Raw genomic sequence first — 27,242 nt, 5'->3', positions numbered from 1 at the left:
TTCAGCCAGGAAAAAATTTTAAAAATAACTCCAACACTGAGGACAGACTAGCATGACGTCACAATGTTGTGACATAAAAGGAAAGACATCTTCGATCCTTCTAATAGGTAAATGTACCGTGATGAGGAATAACATGGTTAAAAACCAGGTTCATGAGTCACCAATGATGTGATAGTGCTGTGAAAGTCCCTCACCTTCATTCCTACTGAGCTCAATGTCAGCGAACAGGCCGATCTTGATGATTTGCCACAGCAGGCCCAGCACCAGGTGGGGCTTCCCCTCCCTAAGGTCCAGAGCCCCGATGTTCACCACGTGGCAACCAATGGCAGAGGCAGAGTTCAGAGCAAGGTTCAGATTCTCCTGTAGGACAAACAGAAACAAAGACCGTTTTGAAGTACAGTTCACAAAAGAGAAACAAGGCCTCCCACATGTAAATTAAACAAACAGATGACAGTAATTATATATTTACAATAGCATAGAATGACTAAATCTAACAATCACTCAGTCAACTACAGTATATGACCAGTTGTTGAGTTTGTAAGGACCTGTATTGTGAACGGTGTCAGTTTTGTCTTGTTTATGGTCCTCTCATCAATCGTGTCTGGCACCGACAAGTTGATCATTTTACTACAGGAGCACATAAACAGCTGGTTTATGAGGGGTCCTAATGTTGGAAGACATAGGTATGCCCCATTTCAAACCACCACGTGTAAGGAAAAATAGCTGTGTTAGGGGCTGTAAGGCAGAAATTATACAGAACACAATTATATAAATCTATGGTACCAGAGAACGATGCCGTCGCCCAGGGCCTTGAAGAGGGAGTCTGAGTTGGGGTCCATGGGCAGGGCGTGCTTGCAGTCAGGGTCATTCTCCAGCGCTGTGTTGATCCAGTTGACAAACGCGTACCGTTCCTCCTCTGCATAGGGCAGCACAGAGAAACACCAAGCCAACAACTAGCACCACATCATACCAGTGGCGGTCAGTGCCGTTTAAAATGAGGGAGGACGATAAAACATTTCACATACAGTATATTGGATGACTGTCATTCAGCCCCGGCCTGCAGGCTTGTAGCCCCGGCCTGCAGGCTTGTAGCCCCGGCCTGCAGGCTTGTAGCCCCGGCCTGCAGGCTTGTAGCCCCGGCCTGCAGGCTTGTAGCCCCGGCCTGCAGGCTTGTAGCCCCGGCCTGCATCGCCGTGTCTCCAGCCAGCCCAACCACTCACTGGACCCCTATTGATCACCCGGCTACGCATGCCTCTCCCTAATATCAATATGCCTTGTCCATTACTGGTTAGTGATTGTCTTATTTCACTGTAGAACCTCTAGCCCTGCTCAATATGCCTTAACCTACCATTTAGTTCCACCTCCCACATATGCGGTGACATCACCTGGTATAAATATCTCCAGAGACAATCTCTCTCATCATTACTCAATACCTAGGTTTACCTCCAATGTACTCACATCCTACCATACCTCTGTCTGTACATTATGCCTTGAAGCTATTCTCTCATGCCCAGAAACCTGCTCCTTTTACGCTCTGCTCTGAACGCACTAAACAACCAGTCCTGTTAGCCGTACCCTCATCCCACTCCTCTGGTGATGTAGAGGTTAATCCAGGCCCTGCAGTGCCTAGCTCTACTCTTACTCCACAGGTGCTCTCATTTGTTGACTTCTGTAACCGGCCTTCCCTGTAGCTCAGTTGGTAGAGCATGGTGTTTGCAACGCCAGGGTTGTGGGTTCGATTCCCACGGGGGGCCAGCACAAAAAAAATTATGAAATGTACGCATTCACTACTGTAAGTCGCTCTGGATAAGAGCGTCTGCTAAATGACTAAATGTTAAATGTAACCATAAAAGCCTTGGTTTCATGCATGTTAACATTAGAAGCCTCCTAAGTTTATTCACTGCTTTAGCACACTCGGCCAACCTGGATGTCCTAGCTGTGTCTGAATCCTGGCTTAGGAAGTCCATCAAAAACCCTGAAATTTCCATCCCTAACTATAACATTTTCCCGACAAGATACAACTGCCAAAGGGGGCAGTGTTGCAATCTACTGCAGAGATTGCCTGCAGAGTTCTGTCTTATCTTCCAGGTCTGGACCCAAACAATTAGAACTTCTACTTTTAAAAATCCATCTTTCCAGAAACAAGTCTCACTGTTGCCACTTGCTATAGACCACCCTCTGACGTGCCTTGGACAGCATATGTGAATTGATTGCCCCCCCCCCCCAATCTTCAGAGCTCATGCTGCTAGGTGACCTAAACTGCAAAATGCTTAACACCCCAGCCATCCTACAATCTAAGCTTGATGCCCTCAATCTCACACAAATGATCAATGAACCCACCAGGTACAACCCCAAATCCTAACCAACTTGCCCTCCAAATACACCTCCGCTGTCTTCAACCAAGATCTCAGCGATCACTGCCTGCATCTGTGATGGGTTTGCGGTCAAACAACCACCCCTCATCACTGTCAAATTCTCCCTAAAACACTTCAGCGAGCAGGCCTTTCTAATCGACCTGGCACGGGTATCGTGGAAGGATATTGACTTCATGCCGTCAGTAGAGGATGCCTGGTTATTCTTTAAAAGTGCTTTCCTCACCATCTTAAATAGGCATGCCCCATTCAAAAAAAAAAAAGTTGAACCAGGAATAGATATTCTTCTTGGTTCTCTCCAGACCTGACTGCCCTTGACCAGCACAAAAACATGCTGTGGTGTTCTGCATTAGCGTCAAACAGTCCCCGTGATATGCAACTTTTCAGGGAAGTTAGGAACCAATATACACAGGCAGTTAGGAAAGCAAAGGCTAGCTTTTTCAAACAGAAATTTGCATCCTGTAGCACAAACTACAAAAGGTTCTGGAACACTGAAGTCCATGGAGAATAAAAGCACCTCCTCCCAACTGCACTGAGGCTAGGAAACACTTACCACCGATAAATCCACAATAATTGAGAATTTCAATAAGCATTTTTCTACAGCTGGCCATGCTTTCCACCTGGCTACCCCTACCCCGGGCAACAGCCCTGCGCGCCCCATAGCAACTTGCCCAAACCTCACCCACTTCTCCTTCACCCAATTTCAGATAGCTGAAATTCTGAAAGAGCTGCAAAATCAGGACCCCTACAAATCAGCCAGGCTAGATAATCTGCCGAAATTGTTTCAACCCCTATTACTAGCCTGTTGAACCTCGTTTTCATATTGTCTGAGATTCCCATAGATTGGAAAGCTGCCGCAGTCATCCCCCTCTTCAAAGTGGGAGACACTCGAGACCCAAACTGCTGCAGACCTATATCTATTCTACCCTGCCTTTCTAAGGTCTTTAAAAGCCAAGTTAACAGATTACCAACCATTTCAAATCTCACCGTACCTTCTTCGCTATGCAATCTGGTTTCAGAGCTGGTCATGGGTGCACCTCAGCCACGCTCAAGGTACTAAACGATATCATAAGAGACATTACTGTGCAGCGGTATTCATCGACCTGGCTAAGGCTTTCGACTGTCAATCACAACATTCTTATTGGCAGACTCAACAGCCTTGGTTTCTCAAATGATTGCCTCGCCTGGTTCACCAACTACTTCTCCGATAGAGTTCAGTATGTCAAATCGGGGGACCTGTTGTCCGGACCTCTGGCAATATCTATGGGGGTGCCACAGGGCTCCATTCTCGGGGCGACTCTTCTCTGTATACATCAATGATGTCGCGTTCGCTGCTGGTGATTCTTTGATCCACCTCTACACAGACGACACCATTCTGTATACCTCTGGCCCTTCTTTGGACACTTAACTAACCTCCAGATGAGCTTCAATGCCATACAACTCTCCTTCCGTGGCCTCCAACTGCTCTTAAATGTAAGAAAAACTAAATGCATGCTCTTCAACCGATCGCTGCCCGCACCTGCCCGTCCGTCCAGCATCACTACTCTGGATGGTTCTGACTTAGAATATGTGGACAACTACAAATACCTAGGTGTCTGGTTAGACTGTAATCTCTCCTTCCAGACTCACATTAAACATGTCCAATCCAAAATTAAATCTAGAATCAGCTTCCTATTTCGCAACAAAGCATCCTTCACTCATGCTGCCAAACATACCCTTGTAAAACTGACTATCCTACCGATCCTCGACGATGTAATTTACAAAATAGCCTCCAACACTCTACTCAGCAAATTGAATGCAGTCTATCACAGTGCCATCTGTTATGTCACCAAAGCCCCATATACTACGCACCACTGTGACCTGTATGCTCTCGTTGGCTGGCCCTTGCTTCATATTCGTCGCCAAACCCACTGGCTCCAGGTCATCTACAAGTCTCTGCTAGGTAAAGCCCCGCCTTATCTCAGCTCACTGGTCACCATAGCAGCACCCACCCGTAGCACGCATATCTCACTGGTCACCCCCAAAGCCAAATCTTCCTTTGGCCACCTTTCCTTCCAGTTCTCTGCTGCCAAATGACTGGAATGAACTGCAAAAATCTGAGCTGGAGACTTACCTCCCACACTAGCTTTAAGCACCAGCTGTCAGAGCAACTCACAGATCACTGCACATAGCCCATCCAATCTACCTCATCCCCATACTGTATTTATTTAGCTCCTTTGCACCCCAGTATCTCTACTTGCACATTCATCTTCTGCATATCCTACCATTCCAGTGTTTAATTGTTATTTTGTAATTACTTTGCCACCATGGCCTATTTATTGCCTTTATTAACTCGCTTATCCTACCTCCTTCGCACATGCTGTATATACATTTTCCTACTGTATTATTGATTGTATGTTTATTCCATGTGTAACTGTGTTGTGTCGAACTGCATTGCTTCATCTTGGCCAGGTCGCAGTTGCAAATGAGAACTTGTTCTCAACTAGCCTACCTGGTTAAAGGTGAAATAAAAATGTACAAAATTAAATTCCATTCACCCAGCTCAAGGTAACATCGATAGATTTAACCTACATGATACTTGAATTTCCCCTACACCCATCATGAGGTTGCTACAACCTAGCCTATGAATGAAAGTTAATTCAACTTGTGCATGTAATGTTTTTAGTAATCAGGGTGACAGTGACACATTCAACACCGTGCTGCACACACTTTCCTGCATCTAGCTGATCTAGGGGGAAATCATTAGTACAGCTGAAAACGAGTTTATTGGACAAATTCAGGTAAGTTTCTCCATTCCGTTTAAGAAACTTTTCAACAGAAACTGCAGAATGAATACACCCCTGATCACACAAATGCAGTTCACTTTCATAGCAGCCACACAAACAGCATGATCACTTTGCATGTAATTCCTCCTCACATTTTCCTGTCACTTGTGGACCTCAGCTGTCTGACCAGGTGAAAACCTTTTTAAACCAAATATCATAACAGCTAGACACAGCCGACAGTTGTCACCACATTATATAACGTCAGTCAACATTGCTAATATAACACATTAGTAAACCCGCTACAAATCATGCAGTACAGTCAGCAAAGCACTTTAGCAGTGACACCGGTGGCAATAAAATTAATCAAACAATTCTTACCTTGGAAAAATGCCAGTGTTGGATAACATAGCCAGCTAGCTAACACAGGAGCCATCTGAGTCAGGTGTTTGAGTAGACTAAACTAGCTAGCTCTCTTCCATTTTTGAAGAAATGTATTCTTTCAAAACTGTTCAACTATTGTCTCAGACAACTACTCACCACATACGCACTGCCAAATGTAGCTTGTGCTTTTAGTACTAGATTCATTATCTGATCCTGATTAACTGACATTTTGTCCAGCCAAAGCTGCAAAAGCACTGATAGGATGTCCTCCAACCTCCGGAAGTTGTTAATTGTGTAAGTCTATGGAAGGGGGTGAGAACCAAGCACTTACTAGGTTTGTATTGAAGTCGGTGTACCCAGAGGATGGAAACTAGCTGTCCTCTCCAGCTACACCGTGGTGCTACCCTACAGAGTGCTGTTGAGGCTACTGTAGACCTTCATTGCAAAACTGTTTTAATCAATTATTTGGGGATGAATATATAGTTATCACCAAAGAATTATAGCTGTAATATTCACTATTTTTATGAAATTCGCCAAGAATTGACCTCCCCTTCCTCAACTGAGGAGTCTCCACTGCTTCATACACATGGTTTGTCACTACACAGGAATAATCTTTGATGACATCTCAGAAACCCAGTTATTGTTTTCAATTGACTAATCAATACACTGAAATTAGAGACAGACAGGGCATCTACCTAAACTCATGAGTAAGGTTCCCCTAGATCAAATCAAATGTATTTATATAGCCCTTCGTATATCAGCTGAAATCTCAAAAGTGCTGTACAGAAACCCAGCCTAAAACCCCAAACAGCAAGCAATGCATGTGAAAGAAGCACGGTGGCTATGAAAAACTCCCTAGGAAAAACTCCCTAGAAAGTCCAAAAACCTAGGAAGAAACCTAGAGAGGAACCAGGCTATGAGGGGTGGCCAGTCCTCTTCTGGCTGTGCCGGGTGGATATTATAACAGAACATGGTCAAGATGTTAAAATGTTCATAAATGACCAGCATGGTCAAATAATAATCATTGTAGTTGTCGAGGGTGCAACAAGCACGTCCGGTGAACAGGTCAGGGTTCCGTAGCCGCAGGCAGAACAGTTGAAACTGGAGCAGCAGCATGGCCAGGTGGACTGGCCATGCTAGATTAAAGCAAAGACCCTACATATACGCAACATACTGTAATGCAATGACAGAAGCGGTAGGAGATGCTGTGAGCAGCTCACCAGAGAACGAGTGTTGTGTTCCCTCGCTGGACTGCGTAGATGTCCCGCCTATGGCCAGGATCCCCTCCTTCCTGTTAATGGCCTTCCGAAAGCTTTTGGCAATGTCACTGCTCTTCAACTCCTGGAATATCTGCAGTAGAGGGGGCAAAGTGCAATCAAATCAAATGTAGCCCTTCTTAGATATCAGCTGATCTAACGGCTCTCTCAGTGCTGTACAGAAACCCAGCCTAAAACCCCAAACAGCAAGCAATGCAGGTGTAGAAGCATTTAAGCTCCCACAAGCTATGACTTACCTCAAGATCTTAATACAGTTATGATTACATTATGCTCAGTCATTATAATGAGGATTTACTACAAGAGAAATCTGTATAAAAGGAATTGTCTCATCATCTCCCGAGTCAGTTGCACGAGTCTTAACAAAAATTCTGTAATTATATTCAGTAAGGTCCTCACTGGGAAGAGGCCATATGGTAACAACAACACCAGTGTTTACCAGGAAGCTAAGTGCCTGTGTACCAAACATTTGATCCTCCTTTGTAAGAAGTCAACATATTATGGGAGACTGCATGCTGAATGGCCAAGGGAAATGCTTTTGGAAATAAGGATACAAGGGGGTGTAGGTTGGGTTAGAAAGACATTTGTCAATGGCCTAAAATCTATACAGGAGCCAAAGTTTGAGTCAAGTAAATCAACATTTTAGTATTCATAAGCCCCAACATCTCTAGAGTCGCTGACCTGACACCTGCTGGTCTCAGTAGTCAGTCACCACCAGCTACTCAGCCTGGAATTGAGTGACATTAAAAGTGTACGCCACAAACATCAGATCATGTAGCGTTAGTTAGCTTTAGGATTGCAAAACTAAGTTACAGAAATTTGCCATGGGAAGTTAAGCAAAATTCCTGGGCTTAAATTCAGAAAAAAGATAGCTTGCAACAGTGAACCTATTTTATGGGATAAACAAGGCAATTCTAGGTCTTGCAGCATATTTTGGTTAAACTATCCCCAATTCAATGGAATTGCAACCCTATGCATGCACAGTGCATTCTTCCATCACATGTACAGCTGATTCTCAAGATCTTGCACACTAATGGAGATGCTATTGAGCCCACACTACACGCTTCTGGTAAAATAGAATTACAATACTGGGTGGGGTGAATATATTTTATAATGACATGATTTTTTGTTAACTAGTAAAAAGCCTACAGCAAAATGTGTTTAAAAAATGTCTAACTTGTTAATAAATTCTGCTAGTTAGTTTGCCACCATGTGGGTTGTAGCTTGCTTGAACCTGCCAACTGAGTGTTCATTTAACTATTTCCACACGTTTCATTTTAAAACATTTATCTTACAAAGGAGTTACTTAATCTAACCGTGTCACCATTTATCTGTACATGGAATTGTATTTTGGGTATTTACACTCATTTTTTCCTAATCTTTACAGGAAAATGCCATGGGCACCATCTGATGTGGAGACATTTCACTGCAGCTAATGTAGAAGGAACAGCTGTGTACATTAGCAAATACTGAGCCAAATCATATGTGAAGAATGTAACAAAGATGCAGAATCTGGTCAAGTGCATAAAGTACTCTCAGCGCTCACAACCTCTGACGAAAGTCCCTCTACTTCTATGAATCAGACACCTTATCGATAGCAGCAGCTCATGGTCCTCCTGAAATTATAAGGTTTTTTGACTCAATGGATGAACGTAGTCAGAGAAATGCTGATGAATGTTTTGCTCGAGCTGTGTATTCAACTGGCTCACCTCTGATGCTCACAGGCAATGTGTAGAAGAGATTTCTGAATGTTCTTCACCCAGCATACACCCCTCCAACCAGACATGCTTTATCTACTCTTTTGCTGGATGCAGAGCTCAGAGTTCAAGTGAAGGTCAAGCAAATCAGAGAAAGCAGACTGTATTGCAATCATCTCTGATGGGTGGTCAAATGTTCGTGGGCAAGAACTCTTGAACTACAACTCCACCCCTAAACCAGTATTCTACAAGAGCACAGACACACCGGTCTCTACGTTGCAGATGAGCTGAAGGCAGTCAATGACCTTGGACCACAGAAGGTATTTGCACTGGTGACAGACAATGCTGCGAAAATGCTTGGTCTAAAGTGGAGGAGTCCTACCCTCACATCACACCTATTGGCTGTGCTGCTCATGCACTGACTCTGCTCCTCAAAGACACCATGGCACTGAAAACAATGGATGCGCTCTACAAGAGGGCCAAGGAAATGTTTACCTTTATTTTAACTAGGCAGGTCAGTTAAGAACAAAATGTACTTTCAATGACTGCCTTGTTCAGGGGCAGAACGACAGATTTTTACCTTGTCAGCTCGGGGATTCGAGCTTGCAACCTTAAGATCACTAGTCCAACGCTCTAACCACTAAGCTACCCTGCCGCCCCAAATGGTTAGGTATGTGAAGGGTCATCAAGTTATAGCAGCAATCTACCTCACCAAGCAAAGTGAGAAGAATAAGAGCACCACATTGAAGCTGCCCAGCAACACCCGTTGGGGTTTAAGAGAAGAAACCTGTACTGCCCTGCCCACTTCACTGTTGCTCCAAGCAGAGGAAACTGCAGTTCTGAAATACTACAAAAAGCCTGAAGCCCATACACGCCGCAGCCTACATGTTGGAACCCAAGTATGCTGGCAAGACCATCCTGTTTAGTGCAGAGATCAACAAGGCCTATGGTGTCAACACTACTGGTGTAGCCACCTTGGGCTGGATGAGGGCAAGATTCTTGGCAGTCTGGCGAAGTACACTTCCAAGCAAGGGCTTTGGGAAGGAGATGCAATATGGCAGTCGTGCCAACATATCTCATCAGTCACCTGGTGGAAGGGACTTCGTGAAACTGAGGCTCTTTCCCCCGTTGCCTCCATCATCCTCCAAATCCCACCAACATCAGCCACCTCAGAGCGCAACTGGTCCTTGTTTGGGAACACACACACACACACACACACACACACACACACACACACCAATACGAGGGTTGAAGAATTGGTGGGCATCCGGGCAAATTGAGGCTTTTTGAGTCTGACAATGAGCCATCCTCAACAAGGTTGGAAAGTGACAGTGAAAATGAGGCTTCAGAGTCTGATGTTCAAGTGGTGGACATTGAGGTCTAAGGAGAAGACATGGAAGCCTGAGTGGAAGACAACCAAAGTTTAAGTTTCTAGACTATCATTTTACAGCTGCATGTTAAAAACGTTTTTTTTTGGGGAGAAGCGATGGATCATTGGGGATCATTCAATATTCCCTTTTGTTGTTCAGTGAAATCATTCCATGTGAAGAGTCAACTCATTTAATTAAAGTTCAATTCGTAACTAAATGGGGGTTTTATATTGGAAGGATTTAATCATTTGCAATTATGTCTACTTATGATAAGGTAAAAGGTTTATGTTTGGATATATTTATCATAGAGATATTTTTTTACTATCTTAACTCAGCAAAAAAAGAAACGTCCTTACTGTCAACTGCGTTTATTTTCACGTGTAAATATTTGTATGAACATAAGATTCAACTGAGACAAACTGAACAAGTTCCACAGACATGTGACTAACAAATGGAATAATATGTCAGCTGCATTAAGCACTGCAGTGCATCTCCTCCTCATGGACAGCACCAGATTTGCCAGTTCTTGCTGTGAGATGTTACCCCACTCTTCCACCAAGGCACCTGCAAGTTCCCAGATATTTGGGGGGGGGGGGGGGGGGGGAAATGGCCCTAGCCCTCACCCTCCGATCCAACAGGTCCCAGACGTGCTCAATGGGATTGAGATCCGGGCTCGTCGCTGGCAGGATGAGCCTGCAGGAAGGGTACCACATGAGGGTGGAGGATGTCTTCCCTGTAACGCACAGTGTTGAGATTGCCTGCAATGACAAGCTCAGTCTGATGATGCGGTGACACACCGCCCCAGACCATGACGGACCCTCCACCTCCAAATCGAACCCGCTCCAGAGTAGAGGCCTCGGTGTAACGCGCATTCCTTCGACGATAAACGCGAATCCGACCATCACCCCGGTGAGACAAAAACCGTGACTCGTCAGTGAAGAGCACTTTTTGCCATTCCTGTCTGGTCCAGCGACGGTGGGTTTGTGCCCATAGTTGTTGCCGGTTATGTCTGGTGAGGACCTGGCTTACAACAGGCCTACAAGCCTTAGTCCAGCCTCTCTCAGCCTATTGCGGACAGTCTGAGCACTGATGGAGGGATTGTGCATTCCAAGTGTAACTAGGGCAGTTGTTGCCATCCTGTACCTGTCCCGCAGGTGAGATGTTCGGATGTACCGATCCTGTGCAAGTGTTAAATGTGGTCTGACACTGCGAGGACGAGCAGCTGTCCGTCCTGTAGCGCCGTCTTAGGCATCTCACAGTACGGACATTGCAATTTATTGCCCTGGCCACATCTGCAGTCCTCATGCCTCCTTTCTGCATGCCTAAGGCACATTCACACAGATGAGCCAGGGACCCTGGGCATCTTTCTTTTGGTGTTTTTCAGTCAGTAGAAAGGCCTCTTTAGTGTCCTACATTTTCATAACTGTGACCTTAATTGCCTACCGTCTGTAAGCTGTTAGTATCTTAACGAACATTCCACAGGTGCATGTTCATTAATTGTTTATGGTTCATTGAACAAGCATGGGAAACAGTGTTTAAACCCTTTACAATTAAGATCTGTAACGTTATTAGGATTTTTACGAATCATCTTTGAAAGACAGGGTACTGGTTTCTTTTTTGCTGAGTTTACATTTGAAACGGTATCAATAAGCATATATTCCCATGGAAAGTTTCCACCTCTGAATATTCCCCAAAATGTGCAACTCTAGTTAGCTTACATGGCTTATGCACTGTAGATAGAGGAAGCCCATAGTAACCACAATTGTATGCATTTCCCTTTATAAATAATGCCTTTGTGATTTAATTTGCTTTCAATGAATGGATATGGTTCATGTTCATCTCAACATAAAAAAACAAATGTAATCCATTATAGCAACTGTAAAAGTAATAGCACAACCCCCTCTGACAAATATACAGTAATAACATAACTGAGGCTATGCTAACACATACAAAAAAGGCTGAATATTCAAGTTAAATTGTCCCCCAAAAATAAAGTTCCTCATCATTGAGCTCTGAGAAATAGCCTTGAAGAGATTATGAATTTGTTCTTTCTTTTGGGATGCAAGATGTCACATCATTACTCAACATGGAGACTAGCACAGGCCTGTAAATTAATGTCCTCACAGGCAAAACAAAATAAGGGAACACTACTATTCTGACCTAATTTCTGTGTGTACGTACACATATTTCACTATACTTCTGAGTACCAGAAGTCATCAATTAAAATTGAGAAGTGAGGACATTTTGCCAGTCCTCACTTGTTAAGACCATTTTAGGTTTAGGAGTTGAGAGAAATAAGACTGCTAAATAGCTAACAAAATAACTACATGGACTACCTGCATGGTCCACGGTCTCTATGCACAGTACACCAGGGCTCTTCAAACCTGTTCCTGAAGAGCTACCTTCCTGAAGGTTCACTCCAACCCCAGTTGTAACTAACCTGATTCAGTTAATCAAGCAGCTCATTATTAGAGTCAGGTGTGCTAGATTAGGGTTGGAGCAAAAACCTACAGAACAGTAGCTCTCCAGGAACAGGGTTGGAGAGCTCTGCTCTACACACCACCAGGGGTGTCAAACATTCCATGGAGGGCCTAGTGTCTGCAGGTTTTGGGGGTTTTCCCTTTCATTTAAGACCTATACAACCAGGTGAGAGGAGTTCTTTACTAAATGTGACGAAGTCATCAATTAAGTACAAGGGCGGAGCGAAAACCTGAAACTCAGCCCTCCGTAGAACTGCTACTCTGTTTAGCATACATCCTGATGCCTAGTCACCTTACAACACATGCACAACCCTACCACTCCAGTATCCCTGCCTGCACATTGCAAATATGGTATTGACACTCTGGATTTACCCTGTATATAGGTTCCTTACTCATGTTCTCGTTTCTCCTTCATGTGTTTTTGTTCTACTCTACGTACATTTTTTAATAGTACTACTGATATTGATTACAGCATTGTTGCAAAATTAGACTTTCTCCCCCCCCTCATGACTCACTGATACAAACTCGTCAAAGCTGATCTCGTTGTCCTTGTTGCGATCCAGCTTCTGGATGATCTCCCTGACTTTGTAGCCAGGCAGGGGAAGGTTTGCCTCCTTGAACAACTCATGGAGCTCGTAGTCGCAGATGGAGCCATTGCCATCGAGGTCTACAAACGCAGACAGGAGTTTAATCATATCATGAATCTTTTTTACTAAAATTTCAGCAAACACAATCTTTGTTTCTAGGAACCCTGGGATGGTTCCCAAACAATACAAAAATGGAGAAGCTAACATGACTAAAAAGTCAGGGACTGTACAATGTAGCAGCTGTAGACTATTAGCCCAGGTGTGTAATGTAACATTATGAAAACATTCATTATGACCATACTAACGCAGAAAATAAATCAAACTAAAATCAGATGTAGCCTACTCACCAACTTTGCCAAATGCCTCTCTCAGTTCCTCCAGTTCATCTTTGGAGCTAATCTTTCCTGCCATCTTGATGAAAATGATCTGAGGTGGTCAGTCAAGGGGTGGGTTCTGTACAGACAAACAGGGAACACTGTCAGAGGTTGGTACATTAGACCGAGACAGGGAACAGAAGTCCAGAACCAGTCAGCTCATGAGGCAGTAGAAAGTGTGTAGGCCCCACCCCAACTTCTGTGCACTTTGTCACCTGGGTCCGCAGAGCAAATGGCCCAAGACAATGCTCAAGGGCCAGTCAACCCTTCCCCAGTTAAGAGAAAATGTCTCCCACTCTTACAGTATCCAGCAAACTGACTAGAGAAATGTGTTAGAGTAATGCTATTGCATCCATGTGTCACTTGTCCTGAGAACTTTGATGCCATCAATATGGACAGACTCAGCAACAAAAAAAAATATAATTTTTTTTTCCCCCAGGACCCTGTCTTAAAATAATTCATACAAATCCAAATAACTTCAGATCTTCATTGTAGAGGGTTTAAACCCCATTTCCCATGCTTGTTCAATGAACCATAAACAATTAATGAACATGCACCTGTGGAACGGTCGTTAAGACACTAACAGCTTACAGACGGTAGCCAATTAAGGTCACAGTGAAAACTTAGAAAGGCCTCGAGTGTCCCAACTCTGGAAAAACACCAAAAGAAAGATGCCCAGCGTCTCTGCGTGAACGTGCCTTAGGCATGTTGCAAGGAGGCATGAAGACTGCAGATGTGGCCAGGGCAATAAATTTCAATCTACGTACTGAGAGACACCTAAGACAGCGCTACAGGGAGACAGGACGGACAGCTGATCATCCTCGCAGTGGCAGACCACGTGTAAAAACACTTGCACAGGATCGGTACATCCTAACATCCCACCTGTGGGACAGATACAGGATGGCAACAACTGCCCGAATTACACCAGGAACGCACAATCCCTCCATCAGTGCTCAGACTGTCCGTAATAGGCTGAAATCCATCTGTAACTGGACTGAGGGCTTGTAGGCCTGCTGTAAGGCAGGTCCTCACCAGATGTCACCAGCAATAATGTCGCCCATGGGTACAAACCCACCGTCGCTGGACCAGACAGGACTGGCAAAAAGTGCTCTTCACTTACAAGTTGCAGTTGTCTCAACAGGGGTGATGGTCGGATTCGCATTTATCATTGAAGAAATGAGTGTTACACTGGGACCTGTTGGATCGGAGGGTGAGGGCTTGAGCCATTCCCCCCCAGAAATGTCTGGGAACTTGCAGGTGCCTTGGAAGAGTGGGGTAACATCTCACAGCAAGAACTGGCAAATCTGGTGCAGTACTTAATGCAGCTGGTGGCCACACCAGATACTGACTTACTTTTGACCCCCTTTTGCTCAGGGACACATTCCATTTGTTAGTCACATGTCTGTCGAACTTGTTCAGTTTGTGTCGCAGTTGTTGAATCTTGTTACATTCATACAAATATTTACACGTTAAGTTTGTTGAAAATAAACAGTTGACAATGAGAGGACGTTTCTTTTTTTGCTTAGTTTATAAATCTGTAGTAACGTGTATCAGTTCAGGGTGAACTCTAAATTACTGTATGCAAGAAGTTGTCCTTAGGAACCTATCCCTTTCATAAACAGACCAAAATCCCACTAATTTACAATGCCTGCTTCCTTTTATAGCTGAAAGGGGTGGGGGGGGGGCAGTATATTAAAGCCCACCTAAAGTCAGAGTCATGACTCCTGTATTTTCACAGTCCCCGTAACCAAAATACAGGTATTGGGTCTGTGTGAATGGTTCTCAGCTTTGGGTCATATTCTGCCTCAACTAAAGAAGACCCTCTAGTGACCAGACCACTCTACTGCCAAACCAGCAGAACGAGTGCGACAGTTTAATGAATCATGAAGGGTCCTCCGCCATAAAAAAAATAAAAGTATCCTCAGCCATTTTGCTCCTCAGCTGAAAACCTGAGCCATCAGGACTCCTCCACCCACCCCATCTACTTCCTATCCCCAAATAAGATAAGATCAGTCCGTTCGGTTGCTCCAATAGGACCCGTCTCTACCAATCAGCCTCTGGCATCACAAGCACATATTCAACAGGACGAACAAAAGACCAAATGTGTAATCACTAACCATGAATGAAGATCATTGATTGCATACACTAAAGGGGGCAAAGGGGTGCTTTGGTTTCTCAAACTCTTTATCAAAACTGGAAATTAAATTGTCAAAACAAATATATATGGCAATATTTTTCCCCCCAGAAAGCAGCAATTTCCTATGTTAAAGTTTCTCTGCATGCATATCACTGAGGACCTGAAAATGGTCCCTCCACCAAGCTGTCAGTGTGAAGGTGCAAAACAGCACCTCTTCAACCTCAGGCAGCTGAAGAAATTCAGCTTGGCCCCGAAAATCTGCAAACTTCTACAGACGCACCACCGAGAGCATTCTGTCGGGCTGTATCACCACCTGGTACAACAACTGCAGTGCCTGCAACCGCAGGGCACTCCAGAGGGTGATGGTCAGCCCAACGTGTCACTGGGGCCACACTGCCTGCACTCCAGGACATCTACAGCACCTGGTGTCACAGGAAGGCCAAGAAGATCATCAAGGACCTCTAACCAGAGCCACGGCCTGTTCACCCAGCTACCATCTAGAAGGCGGAGACAGTACAGGTGCATCAAAGCTGGGACAGAGACTGAAACAGCTTCCATCCCATGGCCATGAGAATTAAAAAGCTATCACTAACAGGTCTCCTGCCCTGAACTTAGTCAATGTCACTAGCCGGCTACCACCCGGTTACTCAACCTTGCACCTTAGCGACTGCTGCCCTATGCACAAAGTAACTGAACACAGGTTCATTTAAATCCTGTTTACATAGGAAAGTATTCAGACCCCTTGACTATTTCAACATTGTTAAGTTAGTCTTACTGTAAAATGGATTAAATAAAAATCCTCAATCTACACACAATACTAATAATAATATTATTATTCAGACAATTTGCTATGAGACTTGAAATTGAGCTCCTGTGCATCCTGTTTCCATTGAGCATTCTTGAGATGTTTCTACAACTTGGAGTCATCCTGTGGTAAATTTAATTGATTGGACAGGATTAGTAAAGACAGGATTAGTAAAGACACAGTTAACAGTGTATGTCAGAGCAAAAACCAAGCCATGATGTCAAAGGAATTGTCAATAGAGCTCAGAGACAGGATTGTGTCGAGGCACAGATCTGGCAGAGGGTACCAAAACATTTCTGTAGCATTAAAGGCCCAAGTACACAGTGGCCTCCATCATTCTTAAATGGAATTAGTTTGGAACCACCAAGACTCTTCCTAGTGCTGGCTACTGTCATGACGTTGGCATGACTCTTCCCTCGCTCTCTGACTCTACTGAAGGATTCTTGAATAGCCTTTGTTAAACAGAGTCTGGGAACATCAAACAAGTGGGGGGGGGGGACCATTTTTCGGTAATAGAACCAGTTGAAAATATGCGTTGGTACTTGATGAATATGATGTCAGTTCGGTTGTCATCTGAGACATTATGACAGGACGAGAAACTGTATCTGGGAAAGTCTACACATTATAGTTATCAGGTTCACATGGAATTGTACAATTTAAATGCAACTATGTGAAAAGATTAAATGTAATTTTAGCTTCCTAAGGTTAGAGCCCTGCTCAATCAGTGGCCCGCCCCTGTGAAGAGACATGGGTTATAAACTATGAAACACACCCCTCTCCCTCCACTATATAAGCCCTTGACGAAAATGTAACCTTCTGTTCCGAGGACGATAGGACGACGGTCCATACGTTAAAAAGGACTAACATGTCAACTACAGAACTAAGCCAACCTCAGCGTGAGCTTTGGTTGTGAATGGTATGAACTTTTAACTCTTATTCACTAAAGAAGTGAGACATCCTAGCCGTTGAGTTAGCAACAACAGCTGTAAACGTGGGCTAGGAAAGGACGGACGACGTATCCAGTCTAACACACAACGAAGATACTACAACGTATCCAATTTACCACCAGAGACATTCTTCCGAGGACAGGAAGATCTCTGTAGGCCAACACGGCCAGCATCTACAACCAACCTACCAAAGCGCAGCTCAGAGTAAATATTTATTGCATTTTCCTTTTCCAAATGGGCAGTAATTTAGAACACATATGATACTATATTTACGAAAGCTTAGCTTCTCCCTTTGTTCCTCAGTCTTCCTGCTCTTTCATTCAAGCCCAACCCCCACTCTTTGTGTAACAAGCCATCATACAGGTTCCGTCCACCAGGGACGTTTTCTGTATGACAATTTGCATTCTGTGTATTTGTAATTTTGTGATTAGTTAGGTATTTAGTAAATAAATAAACCCAATTTTGTATTGCTGATTCAACTTGTTAGCCAGGGTTCGTGAAGATATCTGAAAGTTGTAAATTCTTGGTTGAGACTGAAATAAGGTGACGATTAATATTGACCGCTATTGATAAAATATTACTAGGTCTTTCAGAGTTTATTTGGAAGATAACAGCTCTAAACACTCTTTCGTGGTGCCCCGACTTTCTAGTTAATTACATTTACATGATTAGCTCAATCAGGTAATATGAATTACAGAGAAAGGATTTTATAGAATATCATATCACTTAATCCGGCATAGCCAAAGACACGACACTACCCAGCCAAACGCCGTAATCGGCGAAGGGCCTTGGTCAGGGAGGTGACTAAGACCCTGAGGGTCGCTGACAGTTCTAGAGTTCCTATGTAGATGGGAGAAGCTTTCAGAAGGACAACCATCTCTGCAGCACTCCAGCAATCAGGCCTTTATTGTAGAGTGGCCAGACGGAAGCCCTTCAGTAAAAAGGCAAATGACAGCTCGCCAAAAGGTATCTAAAGGACTCGGAGCATGAAAAATAAGATTATCTGGTCTGAATGCCAAGTGTCACGTCTGGAGGAAACCTGGCACCAGCCCTTGGTGGCAGCATCATGCTGTAGTAATGTTTTTCTGTGGCAGGGACAGGGAGACTAGTCAGGATCGTGGCAAAGATGAACAAAGCAAAGCGAGATCCTTGATGAAGTCCTGAGCGCTCTAGAGCAGGTTCTCAGACTGGGGCGAATGTTCAGCTGCCATCTGGACGACCCTAAGAATACATCCAAGACAATGCAGGTGTTGCTTCAGGACAAGTTTCTGAATGGCCTTAAGCTCAGCCAGATCCTGGACACGAACCCGATCGAACATCTCTGGAGAGACCTGAAAAATAGCTGAGCAGTGATGCTCCCCATCCAACCGGAGAGCTTGAGGATCTGCAGAGAAGAAACTCCCAAAATACAGGTGTGCAAAACTTGTAGCATAATACCAAAGACTCGAGGAAGTATTCGCTGCCAAAGGTGCTTGAAAGTACTGAGTAAAAGGGCTGAATATTCAAATATGATATTTTATTATACATTTGAAAAATGTATTAAAACTTGTGGATTTGTAATTATGGGGTTTATGTAGACTGAAGAAAAACAATCAATTTTAGTTTAAGTCTGTAACGTAAGAAAATGTGGAAATAGTCAAGGGGTCTGAACACTTTCCAAATATGCATAAACTAGTCTAGTCATGGCTCATCCTATATAACTACTGCTGTACACCATTTATATTCTGGACCTGGTGCTTTCTGATATCTTAATTCATGTTTTTGAAACTTAGTTTGTTGCTAGATATTACTGAACTGTTGGAGCTAGAAACATAAGCATTTCCCTGCGATACCATCTGCAAATGTGTATGCAACCGAAACAGATTGTAGTTTAGCTTGATCAAATATTACCACTATATTGTATTGATACTAAGCTTACATATGTAATTGTTTTACAATGGTCATACCATGGCTCATTTAGCTACTTGATTTAGAGTTTTAGGACACCATATACAGTCAAGGGTTTTTATTTTTTCTATTGTCTACATTGTAGAATGTTAGTGAAGACATCAAAACTATGAAATAAATGAAATCATGTAGTACCCAAAGAGTTAAATTAAAATATATACTGCTCAAAAAAATAAACACTAAAACACATCCTAGATCTGAAAGAAAGAAATAATTTTATTAAATACTTTTTTCTTTACATAGTTGAATGTGCTGACAACAAAATCACACAAAAATAAATCAATGGAAATCCAATTTATCAACCCATGGAGGTCTGGATTTGGAGTCGCACTCAAAATTAAAGTGGAAAACCACACTACAGGCTGATCCAACTTTGATGTAATGTCCTTAAAAACCTGTTGGGGATAGGGGGCAGTATTGAGAATTTTGAAAAAAATGTGCCCATCTTTAACTGCCTCCTACACCAACTCAGAAGCTAGAATATGCATATTATTGTTCAGGTTTGGATAGAAAACACTCTGAATTTTCTAAAACTGTTTGAATGGTGTCTGTAAGTATAACAGAACTCATATAGCAGTCAAAACCCTGAGACAAATTCTGACAGGAAGTGGATACCTGATGTGTTGAATTACCTTTAAGCCTATGCCATTGAAACACACAGGGGCTTATTAATCGTTGAGCACTTCCTATGGCTTCCACTACATGTCACCAGTCTTTACAAAGTTGTTTGAGTCTTCTACTGTGAGAACTGAACGAACAAGAGCCTTGGAACGGTGGTGGCCGACAAGACTCTGGCGCGCGAGTTCATGTTGGGTACTCTTGTTCCAATACGTTTTAAAAGAGAATGCAATCGTCCGCCTTGAATATTATTCATGTTCTGGTTGAAAAAGGCCCTAATGATTTATGCTATACAACGTTTGACATGTTTGAACGAACGTAAATATTTTTTCCCTCCTCTTTCATGAAGAGAAGTCCGGCGGGCTTAGATCATGTGCTAACACAGAGCTTTTTGGACATAAATAAGCTTTTTCGAACAAAACTACATTTGTTATGGACCTGGGATTCCTGGAAGTGACATCTGATGAAGAGAATCAAAGGTTATGGATTATTTACATAGTATTTTTGATCTCTCCAACATGGCGGTTAGTCTGTATCGCAAAGCGTATTTTTCTGGGCGCAGTGCTCAGATTATTGCAAAGTGTGATTTCCCAGTAAGGTTATTTTTAAATCTGGCAATCCGGTTGCGTTCAAGAGATGTAAATCTATAATTCTTTGAATGACAATATAATATTTTACCAATGTTTTCAAATAGTAATTACTTAATTTGTTGTGCTGATTTGACTGGCGGTATTGGAGGGAAAAGATTTCCTCAACGCCATAGTAAAACGCTGTTTTTGGATATAAATATGAACTTGATAGAACCAAAAATGCATGTATTGTCTAACATAATGTCCTAGGAGTGTCATCTGATGGAGATTGTCAAAGGTTAGTGCATAATTTTAGCTGGTTTTCTGCTTTTGGTGACGCGTGTCTTTGCATTGACAAAACATTACACACAGCTATTTTCAATGTACTGTCCTAACATAATCTAACTTTATGCTTTCGCCGTAAAGCCTTTTTGAAATCGGACAATGTGGTTAGATTAAGGAGATGTTTATCTTTCAAAGGGTGTAAGATAGTTGTGTGTTTGAGAAATTTGAATTATGACATTTAATTGTTTTCAAATTTGGCGCTCTTGATATTTCACCTGTTGTTGATAGGGTGTACCAGGGGTGGGACGCTGTTTCTGACCGTTTGAGCAGACACATGCACATTTGTGGCCTGCTGGAGGTCATTTTGCAGGGCTCTGGCAGTGCTCCTCCTGCTCCTCCTTGCACAAAGGCAGCGGTCCTGCTGCTGGGTTGTTGCCCTCCTACGGCCTCCTCCACGTCTCCTGATGTACTGGCCTGTCTCCTGGTAGCGCCTCCACGCTCTGGACACTACGCTGACAGACACAGCAAACCTTCTTGCCACAGCTCGCATTGATGTGCCATCCTGGATGAGCTGCACTACCTGAGCCACTTGTGTGGGTTGTAGACTCCGTCTCATGCTACCACTAGAGTGAAAGCACCGCCAGCATTCAAAAGGTGACCAAAACATCAGCCAGGAAGCATAGGAACTGAGAAGTGGTCTGTGGTCACCACCTGCAGAACCACTCCTTTATTGGGGATGTCTTGCTAATTGCCTATAATTTCCACCTGTTGTCTATTCCATTTGCACAACAGCATGTGACATTTATTGTCAATCAGTGTTGCTTCCTAAGTGGACAGTTTGATTTCACAGAAGTGTGATTGACTTGGAGTTACATTGTGTTGTTTAAGTGTTCCCTTTAATTTTTTGAGCAGTGCATTTCATTTGAGATTCTTCAAAGTAGCCACCCTTTGCCTTGATGACAGCTTTGCACACTCTTGGCATTCTTTCAACCAGCTTCACCTGGAAAGCTTTTCCAACAGTCTTGAAGGAGTTCCCACATATGCTGAGCACTTGTTGGATGCATTTCCTTCACTCTGCAGTCCAACTCACCTCAATTGGGTTGAGGTTGGATTATTGAGGAGGCCAGGTCATCTGATGCAGCACTCCATCACTCTCCTTCTTGGTCAAATAGCCCTTACACAGCCTGGAGGTATGTTTGGGGTCATTGTCCTGCTGAAAAACAAATGATCGTCCTACTAAGCGCAAATCAGATGGGATGGTGCATCACTACAGAATGCTGTAGCTATGCTGGTTAAGTATGCCTTGAATTCTAAATAAATCACTGACAGTGTCATCAGCAAAGCAACCCCACATCACACCTCCTCCATGCTTCCTGGTGGGAACCACACATGGCGATCATCCAGTCACCTACTCTGCGTCTCACAAAGACACAGCGGTTGGAACCGAAAATCTCAAAATGTGGACTCATCAGACCAAAGGACAGATTTCCACCGGTCTAATGTCCATTGCACATGTTTCTTGGCCCAACCAAGTCTCTTCTTATTATTATTGTTGCCCTTTAGTAGTCGTTTATTTGCAGCAATTCAGGCTCTCACACAACCGGCCGCCATTGGGAGTCCCATAGGGCGGCGCACAATTGGCCCAGCGTCGTCGGGGTTTGGCCAGTGAAGGCCATCATTGTAAATAAGAATTTGTTCTTAACTGACTTCACTAGTTTTATATACAAACACACTAAGAAATTCAACCACTTAGGCCTGATTCACACAGTCTCCTCTGAACAGCTGATGTTGAGATGTGTCTGTTACTTGAACTCTGAAGCTGGTAACTAATGAACTTACCCTTCGCAGCAGAGTTAACTCTGGATCTTTTCCTGTGGCTGTCCTCATGAGAGCCAGTTCCATCATAGCGCTTGAAGAAACTTTCAAAGCTCTTAAATTTTCCAGATTGACTTACCTTCATGTCTTGGACTGTTGTTTCTCTTTGCTTATTTGAGCCACACACACACATATACATATATATATATATATATACACACATACATACATACACACACACACACACACACATACATTTTTTATTTAAATTTTTTTTCACCATTATTTAACCAGGTAAGCTAGTGGAGAACAAGTTCTCATTTGCAACTGCGACCTGGCCTAGATTAAAGCAAAGCAGTTCGACACATACAACACAGAGTTACACATGGAATAAACAAACATACAATCAATAATACAGTAGGAAAAGAATCAAGGGGCATATTGAAATCCAAATGATCCGAATGTATGTATTTACTCAACATCCAAAGTAATTTCCCCTGGTATAGTTTGTGATGGTTAGCTGGCTAGTTTGGGTTGATAGCTGAATCGCTAACAGATACTACTATAAAGCAAACAAAGTATAATTAATTAATGGATGAAAAATAGGACCGTTTTTGACAAGTTTAAACAAACCATGATGTAACATTAATTTGTATTCTTAAAAATAACTTACTTCAGACGCCACCACAATTACGCACAACGTCCAGCTCGATCCCAGAGACTTTCTCCCTCATCCAGCAATGCACGGAAAAGTGAGCGGGTGAAATGCACTAGCAACCTCGGCCTACTGACGAGCCAATCAGTGTTAAGAGCAAATTAATGACAGGTTGCGTTTACAGAGACAGCCCAAATCTGATCTTTTTTTTCACGTATTGGTCTTTTGACCAATCACAACAGAAATCTTGACATCAGCTATTTATCAGAGCTGAGCTGATTGGTCAAAAGATCAGAATTGGGCTGCCTGTGTAAACGCAGGCAAAGTGGGCCCAATTCTGATTTTATTTAGACTAATTGGTATTTTGACCAATCAGATCAGCTCTGATGTAAAACGGTCTGATGTGACTGGTCAAAAGACCAATTAGTGGAAAAAAGATCAGGGGCATAATCATTTTTATATTTGATTTAACCTTTATTTAACTAGGCAAGTAAGTTAACAAGTTCTTATTTACAACGACGACCTACCCCGGCCGAACCCTAAACCGGACGACTCTGGGCCAATTGTGCACCGCCCTATGGGACTCCCAATCACAGCCGGTTGTGATACAGCTTGGAATCGAACCAGGGTCTGTAGTAATGCCTCTAGCACTGAGATGCAGTGCCTAAGACCGCTGCGTCACTCGGGAGCCCCGATCATTATTCTGATTCTGTTGCAAAACGTTTTTTAAAAGGAAGCAAATGGAACGAAACGTGGAGGGACCTACCTGAATTTGTCCAATAGAAACTCGTTTTGCGCTGTTTGCTTTCGTTTGGTTCTTTAATGGTAAACTGTTTCCGTAATTAATAAACCCCTGAATTGGGCTGCCGGAATAAACACAACTGTGATGCAATCTCCACAATATGTATATCACATCTCAATGGCGATTCGTTTTGGCAGTGTTCCTCCGACTACATCGAGTTGGTATCGTTCTATGTGACCCCTGTCAAATTGCGCTGCACAATCTACTGTTTTTGCAATGAAGTTAGCAACTTCAAACATGCATTACCACTCGATAACTGTATACATTTCAATTAGTTAACGCTTTATGTACCTTGTCCTGATTGTTATAGAGTTGTCAGTGGGCGTTGATTAAAACAAATTCTATGCATCCTAGGCCAAAACCAAAAAATCTGACTTGCAATGACGGGGCTGCTCTCTCAAACAACTGCTCCCTTGGTGGAGGTCGCTGATAATGCTATTTGTTTATATAAAAAAAACTACGGATTGCAGCACCCAAAGAAAATAACGCCTTTACACGGGACCAAATATGACAAACGCACTGTAAATCAGTTTATACTCCTGTTTTATGTTTGCAATATTGTATATTCTGTATGTTGACTTTGTGTCTGTGTTCTTTTTGTAAATTGTCTATTGCTGGCAGCACCTATTCGCCTAGTCAAATTCCGGGTATGTGTAAATGGACTTGGCGAATAAAGTGATTATGTTTTTGTGCTTTTTAATGGAACAACCAAGTTGGCTGAATTTCGTAGCGTGTAGTAAAGCCCTACATGTCGCTTTGGATAAAAACGTCTGCTATATTACTGTATTATTTCAGTACTGTATGATCATTGTTTATGTAGGGAGTCATCACTCACACAACCCTAAAGCAGTTTATTTCGGTCAAAATTGGAGCTGTAGGACAACAGGACAAACCCGTTGTTTCACTATTTTGGATCACTCCACTATATTGGTATCGCTCTGTGGCGGAGGGATACATCCGAGGTGAGGATTTACAGATTTACTCCCGTGTACACCTGTGTCACGGCTGGGGTCCGCCCCTATATATAACCCCATGGCCTCGACACACGTTCTCTTTCATTTTCTCGGCTATCGTCCGTATGGTTTGAGGTACAAACTTTCTGAAGTTCGTTTGGTAAATCACTGGTAAGTGTAATATCTTCTGTGTAAGTATACTCACTGGCTGTTTGCAGTTTTCTTGTTCTTTCTCCTGCAGAATATAAGAGTATGGTGGTGGGCTGCCACTAAGTTGATGGAGTTCCTTAATGGAGTTACTCCATATGGTGCAGTCCCTTACCGGGTTCCTATTCCTCCAAGCGAGTCACGACATAGCTCTTCCAGGGCGTCGGACCCCTGCTCCGTGGCCTTGTTGGCTTGGCTGAGCTTATGGCTTCCCTTTGTGATAGGTGTGATGTTGGCATCCCCCTGGGGATCTGCATACCTCGTGTATGCACTGCCTGGGTTTGAGCCATACTGGATGTCTGTTTGTGTGGTGTTCTTAGAACACCTGCACCTGGTGTGATTGGAGGCCTTGCGCAAGTGGGTCGGCCAGGCTGGGGACGATCTCCCTTCCTCAGGAGTGATGCAGCAGCAAGCTGTTAGTCCCTCTACTGGGCCCAGTACCACGCCAAGGAAGCGTGTCCAGAGCCACCGCAGGCAGAGCCAATCTGCTGCCAGTCCTGGACGGGGGCATGAGTCAGACCTCTGGGACCGGCGGGCCCTCGGAGTGTGATGTCAGGAAAATAACCTCGCACTCAATGTCAACAAAACAAAAGAGATGATCGTGGACTTCAGGAAACAGCAGAGGGAGCAGCCCCCTATCTACATTGACGGGACAGTAGTGGAGAGTTTTAAGTTCCTCGGCGTACACATCACGGACAAACTGAAATGGTCCACCCACACAGACAGCGTGGTGAAAGCGCAGCAGCGCCTCTTCAACCTCAGGAGGCTGAAGAAATTTGGCTTGTCACCAAAAACACTCACAAACTTTTACAGATGCACAATCGAGAGCATCCTGTCGGGCTGTGTCACCGCCTGGTACGGCAGCTGCTCCACCCATAACCGGAAGGCTCTCCAGAGGGTAGTGAGGTCTGCACAACGCATCACCGGGTGCAAACTACCTGCCCTCCAGGACACCTACACCACCCGATGTCACAGGAAGGCCAAAAAGATCATCAAGGACAGCAACCACCCGAGCCACTGCCTGTTCACCCCGCTATCATCCAGAAGGCGAGGTCAGTACAGGTGCATCAAAGCTGGAACCGAGAGACTGAAAAACAGCTTCTATCTCAAGGCCATCAGACTGTTAAACAGCCATCACTAACATTGAGTGGCTGCTGCCTACATACTGACTCAACTCGAGCCACTTTAATAATGGGAAAATTTATGTAATCAATTTATCACTTGCCACTTTATATTATTTATATTAGATAGGTTATGTAAACATTATGTTATTCATCTCATATGTATATACTGTACGCCATACCATCTACTGCATCTTGCCATCTTGATGTAATTAGATGTATCACTAGCCACTTTAAACAATGTCACTTTATATAATGTTTTCATAACCTACATTACTCATCTCATATGTATATACTGTACTCTATACCATCTACTACATCTTGCCTATGCCGTTCGGCCATCACTCATTTATATATTTTTATGTACATATTCATATTCATTCCTTTTACACTTGTGTGTACAAGGTAGTTGTTGTGGAATTGGTAGATTACTTGTTAGATATTACTGCATGGTCGGAACTAGAAGCACAAGCATTTCGCTACACTTGCATTAACACCTGCTAACCATGTGTATGTGACAAATAAATTTGATTTGATTTGGGACCACCTTGAACGGAGGGTGCATGCCCTGCGTCAGCAGGTTGATAGCTTCGATGGCAACGACAGCTGTTCCCTGTTGGCCAGTGATGGGCTGTTCCTGGGGGACGATGCTGGCACTGTTCACTACGTGGGGGGGGGGGGGGCGCCAGTGGCTCAAGAGGCTATGAGAGGCCTACTCACTTGGGTAGCCACTGCACTGGACATCAGCTGGTGGACAGTGAGGACTCCATCTGTCCCCATCTCTGCTGTGTTCTGCTAGGCCTTGCAGGAGAGCTGGGCCTCTTTCAGGGAGGTTCCGTATTTCACTGAAAGAATAAACGTTTTGTTTTCTAAATGATAGTTTACAGATTTGACCATATTAATGACCTAAGGCTTGTATTTGTGTTTATTACATTATAATTAAGTCTATGATTTGATAGAGCAGCCTGACTGAGCGGTGTTAGGCAGCAGCAGGCTCGTAAGCATTCATTCAAACAGCACTTTACTGCGTTTGCCAGCAGCTCTTAGCTATGCTTGAAGCACAGTGCTGTTTATGACTTCA

The 27,242-nt window shown here is 43.5% G+C and overlaps 1 protein-coding gene across 5 annotated transcripts in view; it reads right to left on the bottom strand.

Moving 5' to 3' along the window:
• Positions 1-24,296, bottom strand: part of LOC115149052 (plastin-3) — a 31,859-nt gene extending 7,563 nt beyond the window's left edge. The window contains exons 1-7 of one of the 5 annotated variants that reach the window (XM_029691529.1): positions 24,172-24,296; positions 13,274-13,379; positions 12,855-13,006; positions 6,739-6,868; positions 784-916; positions 546-627; positions 195-360 (exon numbers count right to left, since the gene is read on the bottom strand). In XM_029691529.1, the coding sequence (XP_029547389.1) occupies positions 195-360; positions 546-627; positions 784-916; positions 6,739-6,868; positions 12,855-13,006; positions 13,274-13,337 (727 nt within the window). In that variant the 5' untranslated portion in view covers positions 13,338-13,379; positions 24,172-24,296. Of the gene's footprint in view, positions 1-194; positions 361-545; positions 628-783; positions 917-6,738; positions 6,869-9,576; positions 9,694-12,854; positions 13,007-13,273; positions 13,402-23,096; positions 23,282-24,171 lie in introns of those variants that run through there. The other 4 variants (XM_029691531.1, XM_029691530.1, XM_029691528.1 and 1 more) reach the window with 4 other exon arrangements.
• Between the last annotated feature and the right edge of the window lie 2,946 nt (positions 24,297-27,242).

Source organism: Salmo trutta, chromosome 15, assembly GCF_901001165.1.
Source record: "Salmo trutta chromosome 15, fSalTru1.1, whole genome shotgun sequence".
Taxonomy (NCBI): Eukaryota; Metazoa; Chordata; class Actinopteri; order Salmoniformes; family Salmonidae; genus Salmo; species Salmo trutta.
Note: the sequence above shows the minus strand (reverse complement) of the source record. Positions and strands in the feature narration are given on the sequence as shown.